Source organism: Eucalyptus grandis, chromosome 1 (assembly GCF_016545825.1).
Source record: "Eucalyptus grandis isolate ANBG69807.140 chromosome 1, ASM1654582v1, whole genome shotgun sequence".
Classification (NCBI taxonomy): domain Eukaryota; kingdom Viridiplantae; phylum Streptophyta; class Magnoliopsida; order Myrtales; family Myrtaceae; genus Eucalyptus; species Eucalyptus grandis.
In genome coordinates, this window is record NC_052612.1 from 52,344,037 (window position 1) to 52,361,449 (window position 17,413).

General features: G+C 38.2%; 1 protein-coding gene across 1 annotated transcript; it reads right to left on the reverse strand.

The window, feature by feature from the left end:
* Positions 1–1,575: 1,575 nt before the first annotated feature.
* Positions 1,576–13,295, reverse strand: LOC104415698 (UDP-glycosyltransferase 84B2-like). The gene is made up of 3 exons (XM_018868995.2): positions 12,850–13,295; positions 2,778–3,250; positions 1,576–2,069 (listed from the first exon to the last, which is right to left on the reverse strand). Exons 1-3 carry the CDS (start codon positions 13,293–13,295, stop codon positions 1,576–1,578), a joined length of 1,413 nt encoding a protein of 470 aa, XP_018724540.2.
* Positions 13,296–17,413: the final 4,118 nt, after the last annotated feature.

Below are 17,413 nucleotides of genomic sequence, written 5' to 3' on the forward strand. Positions count from 1 at the left end.
TAGTCAACATGCACTTCATTCACAAATTTTTTAGATAATTTTCTTGAATTCTGGATGCTCTGTGGCCTTTCGTGTAGCGTTCGAAGTCATAATCAACCCAAAACTGCTGGAGGGACAATCGAGGGTCCATTCAAGAAAATGAGGGACCACATCCCATTTATGGAACGTCCTTGCTTTAGTGGGTTGCTCTATGGTATTAAAAAAAAAAGGCAATCTACAACTCGAACGACCTTTAGAATATATTTATAGGATGACAATAAGCTGATGGCACCGTCACTATTGGAAAAGTGATGGTGCAACCTGCACCAAGTATTTTGTCAAGTACCTAGGATGACTTGCTTGCCCAGTCTAATGGGTGTCAACAAGGATCCCCTTCGATGAAAAAGATATTTGGTACTTAAGGCTCCACATCTAACTTTTCTTGTTACTTCACCGCACTGTTTTGCTTTGCTCCTGCTACTCTCTTTCTCCCTCTCAATGGAAATGAAAAAAATAAATGAATGAAGAACAGAAAAATATGAAATAGAAATCTCAAGTCAGTTGCAACTTCAAAGTGCTAAATAAAACTATTCTTAGTGACCACGAAGAAATAAACTCCCTCACCTTTTTGATTTTAGTCACGCCAAGGAGCTTAGAAAGAAAAAAAAAAACACAGTTTCATTTGTTTCTTGATCTCCCAACTCAAAATTTTATTCGAATAGACTTGTATGATATCAAAATTTACATATTTTCCATTGGCTTGAATAGCTCGACAAGAACTCAAAAAAGAACAACAAAAATTAATGGAAAACATGAACGCTATCCAAAAATTTACTCAAGTCGAGACTGAGTAATGGAGGATTGAGGTAACACCGTGCACAGCGAGATATCAGAGAAGAGGTTGGGCACAAGGAGAGGGCAGCTGTTGAGGTTGAAGTTAGAGGGAGAGCAACAAGTGATGAGGATGGGGATTTGGGTAGGAGGGACGGCAAGCCAGAATCTGTGCTCAAGAGCTTGAGTTGCGAGAAGGCGAGGTGCTAAGAGACGACGTTGTAGAGGAGAGAGACAGAGAGAGGGGGTCCTTGGGGATGCAACAGCCTGTGCTCAACAATTCCATATTTGTTGAATGTCTCTTATTTTGTCTGTTCCGGTTGCCAATTGCGCCTCTATTTAGTGTGCGGTCAAAATGGCACGTTATTCACAAGGAATAAAGGTACCGTCACCTCAACAGCACTCTTATTCATATTATAAAAAAAAAAAAAAAAAAAAAAATATATGAATCCCAAAAAAAGTATCCTGCAAAATGTAAATTACGAACTTGCTTTTATCATTTATAATACGATAATGAATGTTAATGCAAAAACGAAAAATGTATTTGTAGATTGTCATGACACAACTTTTAACGAACTACAGGGACTTGCACAGATCATGATTAAATACTTGGATAGATATTATTGAACTAACAGCGAAAAGGCAAAAGAAATTTTTCGAGAAAATATAATCTTGATTGCAATTTTGTCCATCACAAATTCACAAAAGCTAACCATAAGCGGACCATAAACGTGCCATAGTTCCAAGATCAGCGTGATTAAATAATCACACTGAGGCATTTTGAATCAGCTCATCCACAAACAACTGTACATTCCGGTCCGACGAGCCACCATGGCCCACCACTTTTCGAGCAACCTCTTTTAACGCTGCCGCGTTGTTCCTAAATTCTTCAGACTGAGGGCTAGCGAGGATGTCTTCAATACATTTACCCAGTTTTCGATCTGATCTTAGCCTGACCCCTATCTTGAACACATCCTCTATAAGCTTCGCATTCGTCGGCTGGTCAGTCCACTGTGGATAGGCTATCAATGGCACACCCGAACATATAGTTTCAAGGATCGAGTTCCATCCACAATGAGTGACAAAGCAAGCGATGGCCGGATGAGATAAGACGCTTGGTTGTGGACACCATGGCACTACCAGACCTTGCTCTTTCGTTTCGTCTAGAAAACCTTGTGGAAGTTGTCCTTCCCCATCTTTTGAAGACCATTCCGGAGGCTTCACGACCCATAGAAATGGATGTTTGGCGTTCTTTAAGCCTGTGGATAGGAAATATCTTAAGAAACCGCATTAATTCTTACATAGACATGCACACATAATGATTTACTGGATTGTTGTTCGGTTGATAGATCCGAGATCGGTATATTCTTTGTTTCCCACTTGTACCGTGTTGATGACTGTATAAAATATGTCAAGATTCGACGGTATCATCTGCAATTAATTTATTCCACGTGTATTCAAGGACATGATCATAATTAACCGGCTGCTTGGAAGGAAACTAGCATGGTACCCTCATGACTTCCACTTAAATCTAAGTTTTTTAGGACAGAAATTGAGCAAAAAACCATTAGCATATGTCAAACGATGTATTAACCACGCTTTCGGAAAACTCTGACTCCATCAATTGTAGAACCAATACAGATTCTAATGAAGTTTGATTAATCATCTTTGTTGAGGGAAGCTATCTACCAATTGCATTTTAGAGCATGATCGTCAGGACTAGTCTAGTTTAATTAGCTAAACTAATGCTATAGATTTGTCTACAATCTAGAGAAACATTGCAATTGAATAATTAAATAAGTTGATCATATTCAACGCTCAATAAGAGTTTGCCATATCACTTTGACATGCTAATCTTATAAGTGGGTCTTTGATTAATTAATATTATTCAATGAGTTTATGCAATAATTTTTAATATGTTTTTATTGGATTAACTCTTTTCATACAGGCAACTGAGATTCTCAAACCTGTTGCTATATTCTCCATCAGCTCAGCTGGAAGGGCGAGGATGCTACCAAACGACACATAAATCACCGAGGAGTGTCTTTGTCGATCCAACCACTCGATGCACCTCCCGTCGGATCTCCACATCCCAATACCAACATCATCTTCTCGGTCTTGACCAAGCAACAGTGGTGGAACCAGTGGACCAACTGGTCGTATCGCATACAGCTCGGACATGGAGTCTATAACATCTCTTTCAAGCTCATAGAACGAATTCGCCAATACCCACTTGAACTTATTCATGCTTAGGGCCTGAAACGCCTCATACAATAGCTTCTCAATGCTACCGAAAGGGTCGTTCGGAAGCACAAAAGATGGAAGATCTTGCATGCCTAACGATGGCAACCCTGGTAATTCCAATCGCATGTCCGGGCACGTCAGGATTTGGAAAGAGTTGAGCTTGTTGTAAAAGCGATAGTATATGGCATAGAGCGCACTGAGATAGCTAGTATAAGCACCTAGAGGGGGGTGAATAGGTGCACAAATAATTTCTCGAGATACGGAAGCGATTCTAGGCAAACGATAGAAAGGAAGTTCTCTTTTGATTAATAAAATACGATCAAAGTAAAGTAAAGAGTAAGGAAGAGAAAATTGAACACAAGGTTTATAGTGGTTCGGCTTATTCCAAGCCTACGTCCACTCTTTCCGCACCGACGACCCCACCGGCTGGATTTCACTATGAACAAAAGAGAAGTTACAGCACAGCTTTTCCTTGATTCCACAGTGTAGATGTTCTACCACACTTCCTCAAGGTTTCTCACAAATATAGACTCTCTTTTGTTTACAAGATTTCGCTCAACAAATTAATTGACTAAGAACAAGGAGCTTCAGACTTTGGAATTCTTCTATCGTGCACACTCTCGAACAACTGGAACGTCTTCCTTATATACTCCTTCATGCCATCATACCCGTTGGCACTTACCAAATGAATTCCTCCAATCTACCCGTTGGACGGAATCAATTAGGAAGATCATTCGAGCTATTAAAGGAACATGTCGATAGCCCATCAATCCAGTTCGCCCATACAATCAGGATCTCGGTTTCCATAAGTAGAACCTTCAAAGTATACTTTGCCAATCATCGGATCCTTAATCTTCGAATCAATTATGATCAAATAAAGGATTATGTCATGTCATATCCAGCCAAGAGATCTTCTCCAGTCGATAAGGTCACATCCTTAATAAAACATCCAGTTCTGGATAGCCTTTCTTCAACGGATTAGAAACTGTCAATGAGGATAGACTTCGAGTCTTGAGTCTGGTTGTCCGGAGGTCTTCAGACTTTAAATAGCAGAGTCTGCAAGCCTTCAAACTAGACTGATGGAAACGTTTTGTCAATCTTCAAAACACTTCAAGAGGATTTCTCCAACAATCTCCCCTTTTTTTATGGTGACAAAACTTTCCTGCAGATTTGGACAACTTTGACCTGCAAAACATTTCTCAAACACATATGCATATCTTATAGAGATAAATGGCTAAATGAATAACACTAGAATCTGCAACCACAGAAAATATGTTAGTCTAATATGCAATAAAGCCATCCATAAGATATCAATAGTAGTTAATAATATAAGCAGTCAAATCCAAATCCCAAATTCAGTCCACATCCAGACACACAAGTCAAGTCAAGTCAAACATCAAAACAAACCAAACAAGCCAAAAGCTCGACAAATTTAAGTTCAAAGTTTTCAAATCTCGCATCTCTCCCCTTTTTGTCAGCATAAAAAGGTTGAGATGAAAATGGAGTGGAGTCAAGAATGCTTGGGAACACGAACAAGCTGGAAATCTCCCATTGACTGAGCGATGCCTTCTAGCCTTTTCAAGTCTTCCTTTAGTTGTGCAACATCCTCACCCTTAGCATTAGCCTGAATCAAGAGAAAGGGCTTGGATCCGATCATTCAATGAACCCAAAGAAGCTTGACCCGCATTTCGCAAGTTCTGAACTTCGCATCCCAATGCATATATCCGACCTTGCATCTCCAAGAGAATATCCATAACTCTACGAAAATCTGCTGAATTATCAGTCTGTGTACAAGCGTCGGCACGATCTGATGGAGTAAATGCAGACGATGGCAGATCAGCATAATCACGCAGATTTGGCGATGAAACATCATGACCTTCCTCAGGAAATTTAGAAGCATAGATGTCCTCTAGATCTGCTAGAGAGCGATTGACTCCCTCACTGGTTGCAGGATATGAGAACATTCCTCTTTTCTCTTGATCTCCCCCTGTTTCCATGCCTTCAGGTGGAGAAGAGTTCTCCTCATGTTCTCCTTCTTCTTGATCTCTTTTCTCCTCTTCTTCTTTTTCAACTATCTCTTTCTCAAAGATCTCTTTCTTCTTCTTCTTCTTCTTTTCCTCCGTTTCTTTTCCTCGGCTTCTTTCTCTTCTCTTTCTTTGGTCCAATGTTCGAGTCTTTCTCTCGGAACTAACGACTCAGCATTCTTCAATGCCATTGCAGAAATAGTGATGTTTTCCTCATCATCTTCATCCTCAACGATGAGAGCTCTTATTTTCTTGGATGGAGCATCCATGGGCTCTTTCCCTTTTCTTTTTTGCGAAGAGATTTGATGAGTTTTGACGGAGTATTCTCCTTGAATTTCTCCAACGCCTTGCTTAGTTCCTTCAGACGCATTTTAGTCACCATTTTCAGTCCTACCACCATATGATCACATGATCGAGCACAAAAAATTTGCGGAGGCTGAATGTTCAGATGTCTGAATAACTTCGTCACAAGACCTAGATAAGGAAGTTGACATATGTCCTTCATCACTACTCTATACATGTGGAACATAACAATGTGAGGAAGAGAAAACATTTTCCCAGTGATGATGGCATACATCAGCTTTGCCTCTGAACTTGAAACATCAGTCTTAGAAGTTGATTTCGATCTGAGGCAATTGATCACAATCTTGTGAAGCAAAATGTTGAACACACTCATCCTTAAGTAGGAAATCTTTTCATCTGTTCTCCTGTCCTTAACAAGTTCCAATGTAGCACAAGCAATAGAAACTTTGATCCGTTGATATCTTCCTCTCTTAACTCCTAACACATTTGCTAGCATATCCATATCCACTACAAAGTCTTGATCTTTGACACTGAAAAAGAATCTATTCGCATCCAAGAAACTAATATTTGAATAGAAATATGCAGTTAGTTGAGGATAGGCCTCTGTGGTGTCAGAGCAGAATTTTTCAAGTTGAAGATAACCGAACTTTTCCCTCAAGTTCACATTCACAAAGCATCCAGAAAATCAAAATCCACACTCCTAGGGTTTATCACCCCACGCTTCAACAATTTTGAGTATAGATCATTCTGTTCCTTCGATCTAAACAACTCTCCCATTTTTCCACGATTTTCCACCGCAACACCCATTCTCGATTGAAATTGGCTGTACAATTTGTCATCATCATTCTCATCTATCGGATTAAATCCCCAATCACGAGGATCACTTGGGATATTCGCAAGGGTTTCTTCTGCCACCCCTTTACGAGCAATTCCCAAACTTTCCATTTTTCGCAAAAAGATATATTCATTTCCATATCCTTTGTCCTTAAGAAAATCATCGACATAGTTCAATGGAGTACCAGTCCCTTTTAAAGCACGATACTGACTTATAAATAAAAGAGGGTCTTTGAACTCTTACAGATCTCGCATCTTCAACGATTTCTTCCTTTTGTTGATGATCAACACTTTGAGGACTAGATGGAGGAGAATGACGCTGCTGAGAATGTTGTGGGCTCGCCGCTGATTTGGAGACACTTCTTTTCAAAGTGAGATCGAGGTGCGTAGGCCCCTCACTCATTCGCCGTGGTCCCCGCTTGCGATCCTCAAAGAATTTCTTGAAGACGACATCTTTCTTAGTCTTTGAAAGATTCCTTGCTTGACTTTCCCAAGAAAGATGACAACTTTTCAAAGATTAAACAAGAGAGGAAAACAGGGAATGGAAGATTGGTGCTTTTTAGGGTTTTGGAGTTAAGCGAAGAGAAACCGACTGTATATAAGACAGTCGAAAGAAGGGGATACCAAACGTCATAATGGAAAGTGAAAAGATGCCTTTAAAAAAAAATAACTGCCTTTTTCGAAAAATGGTCATTTCAAAATAACTCCTTTTTCAAAAGGAAACGTTGCAATAATCACGTCAATTAAAGATAGCGGTTGAGATAACAATAATCAAACACGGTTGATGAACGTACCTTTTCAAGATGAGATTAGAGAGAGAATAACTTACAGTCAAAGTCTTGCAGTCAAAGTCTTATTTGTCTGAGTCTGAGAGTCTCTAGATTTTAACTTCTTCAAACCTCAAAATGTTGAGTCCGGGAACGGATAATTTCAAATTGATTTTTCTCCAAAGGCTTTGTAAATATATCCGCCTTGATTGGTTCTTTGAGTCAACAAACTTAATCGTAATTTTCCATTTTGAACATGATCTCTAATGAAGTGATGTCGAATCTCTATATGCTTTGCTCTTGAGTGAAGAATTGGATTTTTGGTGAGATTGATTGTTGGTGTTGTCACATTTAATCTCCGTGCATGAATCTTCAATTCCAAAGTCTCTTAGCTGTTGTTTTATCCATAGAATTTGTGAACAACAACTTCCGAGAGCTACATACTCGCTTCGCCAGAGAGAGCTACCGTACTTTGCTTCCTTGAAAACCAAGACATTGTCCCGCCTCCAAGTAGTTGACAGCACCCGAGGTGCTCTTTCTATCAACTCGCATCCGGCTAAGTCGCATCCGAGTATCCAAGAAGAGTAAAGTCTCCCTTTTAGGATACCAGAGACCAAAGCTTGAAGTTGATGCAATATATTTAATAATACGCTTTGCAGCATTTAAATGAGATTCTTTAGGATCGCTTGAAATCGGCACAAATGCAAACACTAAACAAAATGTCAAGTCTAGAAGCGGTAAGATAAAGAAGTGAACCGATGATACTTCGTATAACTTTGGTCGACTTTTTTCCTCCTTCATCTTTGTCTATCTTTAAGGAACTTGACATTGGTATATCAGCCTTTTTGCAATTGTCCGGTCCAAACTTTTTAACAAGATCATTAGCATATTTTTCTTGATGAATAAAAGTTCCTTCCTTCGTTGTTTCACTTGAAGTCCAAGAAAGAAGGTTAACTCACCCATCATGCTCATTTCAAATTCATCCTGCATAGTCTTAGAGAATTTCTTGCACAAACTTTCACTAGAGGATCCAAAAATAATATCATCGACATATATTTGAACAAGCAGAAAACTCTTGATTTCTCTTTTAATAAAAAGAGTAGTGTCTACTTTACCTTTAACAAAACCATTTTCAATTAAAAACTTACTCAATCTATCGTACCAAGCTCGAGGTGCTTGTTTTAAGCCATATAAGGCTTTTTTGAGTCTCGAATACCGAGTTTGGTTTCCTTGGGTCTTCAAACCCTGTGTGGTTGTTCCACATAGACTTCCTCATGGATGAATCCATTTAGGAAGGCACTTTTGACATCCATTTGGAATAACCTGAAATTCTTATAACAAGCAAAAGCAAGTAATAATCGAATTGCTTCTAACCTTGCTACTGGTGCGTAAGTCTCATCATAGTCTACCCATTCTTCTTGTGTGTATCCCTTGGCCACGAGTCTTGCCTTGTTTCTTATGACTTTTCCTTTCTCATCCATCTTGTTCCCGAAAACCCATTTAGCTCCAATAATGAGACTTACCTTTCGGTTTAGGAGTCAATTCCCGAGACATCATTAATACTTGAATTGCTCGAGCTCTTCTTGCATAGCTTCAATCCAGCTTTCATCGATAAAGCTTCTTCTATGCTTTTGGGTTCTATTTCAGAAATAAGAGCCACAAAGCACTAGACTCTTCGCGCCTTTTGGATCTTGTGCGAATTCCTTCATTGATGTCGCCAATAATAAGATCTTTGGGATGACTGGATTTATGTTTCCGATTCTTTGGTTAATTTGTCAGATTGATGGTCACTTCCTTCACTTGAATCTTCAATAGTCACTTGTTGTTGATCCTTCAAAGTCTGAGCTATTTCTTGAGATTTAGACTTTGTAGAGTCTGGAGCAGGTTCAGATTCTTCAAGATGAGTCCGAATGGATTATTTTGCATAGAATTTGGAATTTAACATTCATTGATTCTTCCTTGTTTGAGTCTTATTGTTGTAGACTCGTACGCTTTGCTTGTGGTTGAATATCCAAGGAAGATGCATTCATCGACTTTTCTTCAAACTTACCAACTCGATCATTTGCATTTTTCAGTATAAAACATTTGCATCCGAATACATGAAAATATGAAACAATAGGCTTCTTTTCTTTGAATAGTTCATAGGGGGTTTTTTCCAGAATAGGTCTTAGAAAAACTCTATTAATAATATAACATGTTGTAGAAGTTGCTTCAGCCCAAAAACGTGAAGAGATATTGTTTTCTATTAAAAGAGTTCTAGCCATTTCTTGAAGAGATCTATTCTTCCTTTCCACAACTCCGTTTTGCTCTGGAGTATATGGAGAGGAGAACAAGTGCTGAAAGCCAGATTCATCACAAAATTTTGTAAAATCTTGATTTTCAAATTCACCTCCATGGTCTGTTCTTATACTTGAAATAACATAGCCATTTTCATTTTGAACTTTTTTAGCAAATTTTTTAAAGTAAGAGAAAGTTTCAAACTTACTTGCCAAGAAATATACCCAAGTAAATCGTGAGTAGTCATCCACAATTACTAGGCAGTATTTCTTACCTCCAATGCTTTGTGTTCCGGTTGGTCCAAAAAGATCCATATGCGAAGTCGCATGAGACATTGTTAGTGGAAACTTGATTTATTGGTTTAAAAGAATTTCTTACCTGTTTTCCCAATATACATGGTGTACATAGATCAGACTTTTGGTATGATAAAATGGGTAGACCACGAACAAGCTTCTTTAATGATATTTTGGCTATCTACTTCATATTGATATGCCCAAGCTTTCTATGCCATAAGTTTGTTTCGTCTTGGATTGAGATTAGACATTGCGATTCATCTGGTTTCACATCCAAGAAGTAGATATTTCCATGTCTTCGACCCATGAATGATTGAGTAGAATCTTTACTAATTCCTGAACATATTCCCTCTTGAAAGTTGATTTTGAAACCGGTATCACATAGTTGACTAATACTGAGCAAATTGTAATTAAGTCCTTCCACTAAGGAAACATTGCTGATTGAGAGGTTTCCAATCTTTCTGATTCCAAATCCCACAATTTTTCCTTTGTTGTTTCCTCCAAAAGAGATTTTTCCACCATTTACTCGAACAAGCTTTATGAAGTAATTTGAGTCTCATGTCATGTGTCTTGAGCATCCACTATCTAGATACCATTTTACATTTTTCTTGATAGTGACTTGCATTTAAAAGAAACTCAAACCTTCTTTAGTACCCATATTTTCTTGGGTCCATTGGTGTTAGTATGATATGCGGTTTTTGCCCATACCTTTTTAACAGTTTCCAAATCATAGGACATTCTTTTTCAAAATGATCGTACTATTGCACTTTGAGCATCTGAGAGCATTGCGACCTACTGGTTTTACAAAGATCCTTTTAAAATGATTTTTGTAAGCATCTCTTGTGGGTCTTTGTTTGATTCTTTCCTTCACTTTAGGAAAATCAATTAAATGAATGGTTTCAGTAGTCATTCCCAAACCAGATTTATTGAAATAAGGTCTTTGAACAGAGAGAATTTTTCCAGTTTCTTAGATCCTATAGAAAATCTTTGGAAATATTTGAGATATCACTTTTCAAGAATGCATTTTCTTTTAAAAGATTATCTTCACTTTCTTTAAGAGAAGAAACATTCTTGTCTAAACATTTCACTTTTCCATTCAAAATATTTTCCTGTTGTTTTAGAGCAGAATTTTCCTTCTTGAGTTCGGAAATTCTTTTAAGAGAAATCTTAAGACTAAAACACAATTCATCAATATATTTTGAAACTTTAATAGGGATTTTGAAGTTACTTACCTCAATTTCGCTTTCTGAATCTGAATATGTCTCGGAGTTTGAATCTGAATCCGATTGTGCCATTAGACATATATTGGCATAATCATCATCACTTTCTTCACACTCTGTATCACTCCAAGTTTCTGCTTTAAGAGCCTTTCGATACTTTTCAGTTTTTCCTTTATTCTTCCTCAGAAGAGGACAGTTGGGTCTGATGTGTCCATTTTTCTTACATTCAAAGCAGACTACATCTTTGTTTGATTCATCATCCTCAACAAACTTAGTCTGTTACTTTTGAAAACTTTGTTTCTTTGGATTGAATCTTTTTCATTTTCTGTTCAGCTTTCTGAATCTTCTTATCATGAGAGCAAGCTCCTCATCATCCATATCGTCTTCAGAATCTATAACATCGTAATCATCATTAGATTTTAATGCAATGGATTTCTTACCTTTAGGGTCTTCGTCTTCATTGATTCGTTCCACTTCATAAGATGAAAAGTCCCAACCAACTCATCAACGAGATAGTGGCATGATTCTTTGGGTCTCTCGATTGAGGTCTTTATGTGATTCCAATTCTTGGAGAGTCCACGCAAGAGCTTGTTTACCTTCATGGGATCATAAATTGGTTGACCTTGATTTTCAAAACCATTTACGATTTCTATAAAACGACTAAACATATCAGTTATAGATTCTCCTGATTTCATTTTGAATGATTCATATTGACCAAGGAGAATGTTGATTCTAGTCTTTTTCACTCGATCGGTTCCTTCATAGGTAATATGTAATCTATCCCAGACTTCTTTAGCTGTAACACAAGAAGATATTCCGTTATATTCAGTAGGAGATAAAGCACAATATAAAGAATAAATTGCTTTTGCATCAAGAGCTTGTCTCTTGATTATCTCTTCCCGAGTCATTTCGCTAGACTAACAAAGATCTTTTCCTCTTTCTGAGACAGATGCAGCTTTAGGAATGATTCTTTTTTCTACAATGTCCCATTCCAGAGGATCCTTTGATCTTAGGAACGCCTTCATCTTGTTTTTCCATATGTTGTAATCATTTCCATCAAAATAAGGCGGATGCGGTATTGCTTTGCCCTTCTACCAACCCTAGAGCCAACATACTAGCCATGGATCTTTAACTCAAGTAAAACACTTCAAACAAAGTGAGTACATGTACTCGATACCAATTGAGATAGCTAGTATAAGCACCTAGAGGGAGGGTGAATAGGTGCACAAATAATTTCTCGAGATACGGAAGCGATTCTAGGCAAACGATAGAAAGGAAGTTCTCTTTTGATTAATAAAATATGATCAAAGTAAAGTAAAGAGTAAGGAAGAGAAAATTGAACACAAGGTTTATAGTGGTTCGGCTTATTCCAAGCCTACATCCACTCTTCCGCACCGATGCCCCACCGACCGGATTTCACTATGAACAAAAAAGAAGTTACAAGATGACTTTTCCTTGATTCCACAAAGTGTAGATGTTCTACCACACTTCCTCAAGGTTTCTCACAAATATAGACTCTCTTTTGTTTACAAGATTTCACTCAACAAATGAATTGACTAAGAACAATGAGCTTCAGACTTTGGAATTCTTCTATCATGCACACTCTCGAACAACTGGAATGTCTTCCTTATATACTCATTCATGCCATCATACCCGTTGGCACTTATCAAAGGAATTCCTCCAATCTACCCGTTGGACAGAATCAATTAGGAAGATCATTCGAGCTATTAAAGGAACATGTCGATAGCCCATCAATCATGTTCGCCCATACAATCGGGATCTCGGTTTCCATAAGTAAAACCTTCCAAGTATACTTTGCCAATCATCGGATCCTTAATCTTCAAATCAATTATGATCAAATAAATGATTCCGTCATGTCATATCCAGCCAAGAGATCTTCTCCAGTCGATAAGGTCACATCCTTAATAAAACATCAAGTTCTGGATAGCCTTTCTTCAACGGATTAGAAACTGTCAATGAGGATAGACTTCGAGTCTTGAGTCTGGCTGTCCGGAGGTCTTCAGACTTTAAATAGCATATCAATCTTCAAAACACTTCAAGAGGATTTCTCCAACACGCACAAGGTTGAATCCACAGCAAGGCACGCGGAACTCCGTGCTCCGCCGCCACATCAGCGACCCAGGGGACGAAAGGGTTTGCAACAATGCACAAAAGGTCGGCGCTTCCGGGGTTCCCGTAATGTTGTTTGATCAGGTTCGAGAGATTAGGGGGCCCAAACTTGGCTAAGGACTCCATGTAACGATCGAGGTGAGTCCTCCGGTCGAAGTCAATGCTGAGGCCGTCCGAGTAGTAGAGAAGCTCAATCCCAGAGGTGGAATCTGCAGCGGCCGAGGAGTATTTTAGCATTCGGTGGCGTGCTATTTCGGTTGTGGCGAGCTTGACAATGATGCCCTTGGAGAATAGCTTCATGCCTAGCCTGAGCATGGGGTTCATGTGGCCTTGAGATGCGAATGCAACCATTAGAACATGGTGTTGCTTTTGTGCCTGGTCCATCAAAGCCATGAACGCAACAAGCACTCAAAGGAGAGGGAGAGGGACAGCGAGCGCGCGTGAGTTTGCGTTGGTGCTAGTGTGGAGTGAAACGAGCATGTACATATAAAGGTTAATAAATATATTATCCGATGTTGGAAAGTACCGTACGCAATGACGCAATAAAATCGACGTGAACCGTAGGAGAGGACACAAACATAAAAAATTACCTTATCTGCGTCGTATCCAATTCCATTTTGTATACTTATTCCATGACAATTTCGTGGGTTTAGGACAAGTCGGCCCGATGAGATTGGAGTAAGAGATTTCGTGTTTTTGTTTCATTCAACCTGCTCCCGTCCCCTTTGCGGGTCAATTGATGTTTTTACGTAGAGTAGATTGTCCCCAATTATTGCCTGACATGTTGTTATGAGGTTATTATTCCTTATTTCAATTATAGATGCTATATTAGTTCCTTGATCCCGAATGGTCGAAGATGATTCATTGGCTGAACATATGTGTCTTAACTTAACATCGCTTGTTAAACTCTCTCTTCCAATGAACTAGCTAGACACGTAAGAAAAGCTACAAGCTTCTTTTAAGCTTCCAATTTTAAGCAACAAAAGCTACTGAAGTAACAATTCCTTTAGTCTTCACCAACTTATCCTGTTATTGCTTTTTGTCTTTTGTGTGGCATCTTTCCCACCCTCAAACACATTATAATTGAATAGAACCATGTCATATGTATGGGTCAATTGAATTGTCGATCGAAGAGTTTATATGCAAAGACACATACATAGATCGAATATATGAGGATAAGAAGGTTATTACGTATATTGATTACATAACCACAAGTAACCAATGTCATTTTACTCCACCAAAAAAAAAAAAAGTAATTTCTTTCAACTATCCGGGAATATATTAAACTATTTGTTTGCTCACCAATGACACTTCATTTTATCTCTATAATTGTCACGTGACATTTTACAAAGCAAAGTTTTGCTGCATGGTTCGAATTCGTCCAGTAAATTTAGTGTTTTACCATCTCCGAAATTCTACTGCTGATTGAGTTTGGACTCTAAAAGTTGGAAGAGAGAAAATACATTATATAGTTAATCTAGAATATGGTCTCTTGACTATGCTCTTCAATGATATTTATGTATATATCTAAATTATATTTAGTTTATCTAATTCAATTGAGCTAACTTATCTAGCTAAGAATCAAATAGATTACATAGTTTGAATAAAATATCTTATATAATTTAGTCTATTTATTTATCCCTTATATTAAACATAGTTCCTTACATGTATTCTTGGATGATTTTTTTCAAAAGATATGGTTTATTCAATTAAACTAAGTTTGCTTCATTATATACATACTAACTTTAAAGTTTATATAACTAAGGAAACAAAGGCAGATTATGAGTTTTATTTAGAGAAATCCCTTTAATCAAGAATAAATTAGAGTAGTTTATTATAAATTCAATTAAGATATGACACTTAATGAGATTACCAAACACACCTTTACTTAATGTTATTAACATAATTAAGCGTATGTATCATTTTCTCTATTAATAATATAAAAATGTATATTTATTGTGGAGAAATAATATATGTCCATATGTACATTTTTATCGACTGAATGGTAATCAAGAAAAGGAGAATAGACCCTACATAATTTGGACGTAATTGATTTGTGCTTTTGTGTTGGAGATCAAATTTTGTTTTCTTATTCTTATTTAGAAAGTTCAGTGCATTATAAGTCCGAGGTTTCAACGGGGTTTTAAGGGTCTAAAGGGCAGGCCAAGTTCCCAAAATTTGGAATCTATAGATTGCAAGATAGACAAAGATATCACTCACCCTTAAAACTTGCTTACCTCGAGCTACAAGAAATATACTAAGTTTGGCCCCCAGAGATGAATTTATTGAGACAAAATTATTAATTAAAACGAGAAGCTTATCTCTTGTGACCAGATTTAACATTTGATTGCAAGAGATATGCTTTTTGTGATCAATATTAATTTGGTTGCCAAAGAATTCTCATTTTCGTTGCAAAGAAAGTCAATTTTTTTGTTATGTGGAATAGAAAGTTTCATCACTATCATAGAAGTGCCTATTACATTATACTTATAATGTTCTTTGGGTTGGTTCGATAACCTACATTCTTAATTAAGCAAATCCAGTGACTCCTTCAATTTCGATACAATAAAAAAATTTATTACCGAATTGACGCATATATATGAAATATCCTATGGCTACACATAAATGTAGATGTGCAATTATAATTTATTATAACCAAGGTGATTGACAAGCAATCAATCAGTCTCTTACCTTTCAAATCTAAATTCAAAAAAAAAAAAAAAAATGAAGTACACGATGATTTTCTCATATATCATTTTTCAAGAATGTGAATTATATTAAAAAGATGAATAAGAATATTTAAATACTAATTTATTATTTATCAATTTAATTATATTTATTTCTCTTCATTGGCAATGCGTGTGCTCTTGTTGCTAGTATATCAATAAAGGATAGGTGTGTATATCAAAAGTGTCACCACCATTCAACTATTACACGATCCCTATATAAAAAGGGGCCTATTATATGAATTACCGAAAACGAAGACAAAGTCTATGACAAGTATGTTATCCCAAACATTTGAACCTCTTGGCCTCTAATGGGATTACATTTTAGTGATTAGACTTTTGTTCAAATTTTGATTTATATCATAGAAATACTTGACAATAGCAGAGTTCTTATGGTTCCACAACATGGCAAGTGTAGAGTATATTATCAGGACTAATCAGAAAGATATGTTTATCCTTCTAGAAAATTATACCAAGTAGAAAGGAAGAGAAGAAAGTGTATGGAAACTCATGAAACAACAACTCACAAGTTTATTGCCGAGGGGCGAACTCCCGCCTCCCTTGTTACAAGCCGATGCCTTATGTAGGCATGAAGAACAATGAACAATAATTGGTAGTCTCAGGGACCTAGCCAATAATACAGACTCATGGACGACAATTTTCTATGACTTACCACACTCAATAGTACAAAAGACAAATTATTCGCGCATCTTTCCACATATGGCCGAAAACATTCACATGGCTCACTCAGTACACACTCAAAATGCTTCATTCGTCACTATATGAGCTATCTCCATCGTTATATCTTCTGAAAAAATTTAGTAAGTCTTTCCACTTTTCGATCTGCCATAACTTGCTGTCTAGTTTGATCAAGGATACATCTTGGTAAGATTTCTGATAACTTTTGCTTTCTAAGTATTTAACGGAGCTAGTGGCTTGTAGGGGTATGCAAAATACCCAGGAACCGCCCGGATCACCCGGAACCGGACCGAAACTGCCCAGAACTGGCGGTTCTTGAGGGAACCGGTCCGATTCCAGTTCAATTTTTGGGAACCGGTGGGAACCGGTCCGGTTCCGGTTCTGTGGGCGGATCCACCCGCCCGCCCACCCGGACCGGACCGGCACTTTTTAATATTAAAAAAACTAAAAGAAAGAAACCCTAAGTTCGCGTCTCGTCTCTTCCTCTGCGGTTTCATCATCTTCGACTCTCTCTCTCTCTCTCTCTCTCTCTCTCTCTCTCTCTCTCTTCGTCTTCGATTCCTCCCCTTGCGTCGACGCCGCCGCCGCCGCTCCTCCTCTGCCGCTGTCCACCCCCTTGAGCCGGTCGCCACCCGCCACAACCGCTGCTCCTCCCCACTGTTGTCCGCCCCCTCGCTCAGTCTCTTCGTCTTCGATTCCTCCCTGAGCGTCGACGCCGCCACCGCTGCTCCTCCTCCGCCGTTGTTCGCCCCCTCGCACCGGTTGCCACTCACCACAGCCGCTGCTCCTCTGCCTCTGCTGTTCGCCCTCTCGCTCAATCTCTTTGTCTTCGATTCCTCCCCGAGCGTCACCGCCGCCGCCGCCAATTGGTACGACTTTAAGAGATTCATCGTTTTCTTGGCTAGGTTGGAAAACTGGAAACCATCACTTACTCTTTCTGGATCAGGATTTGTACATCAGTATGACATGTATGTAGATGTATGATGCTCATTGTTCTTTTAGAAAGTAAAAAAAGATGGGACTGCTAAGTTCGTGCCTTTAACATAATTAGGTTGATCAGATTACTTACACTCTCTGAAAACTTTG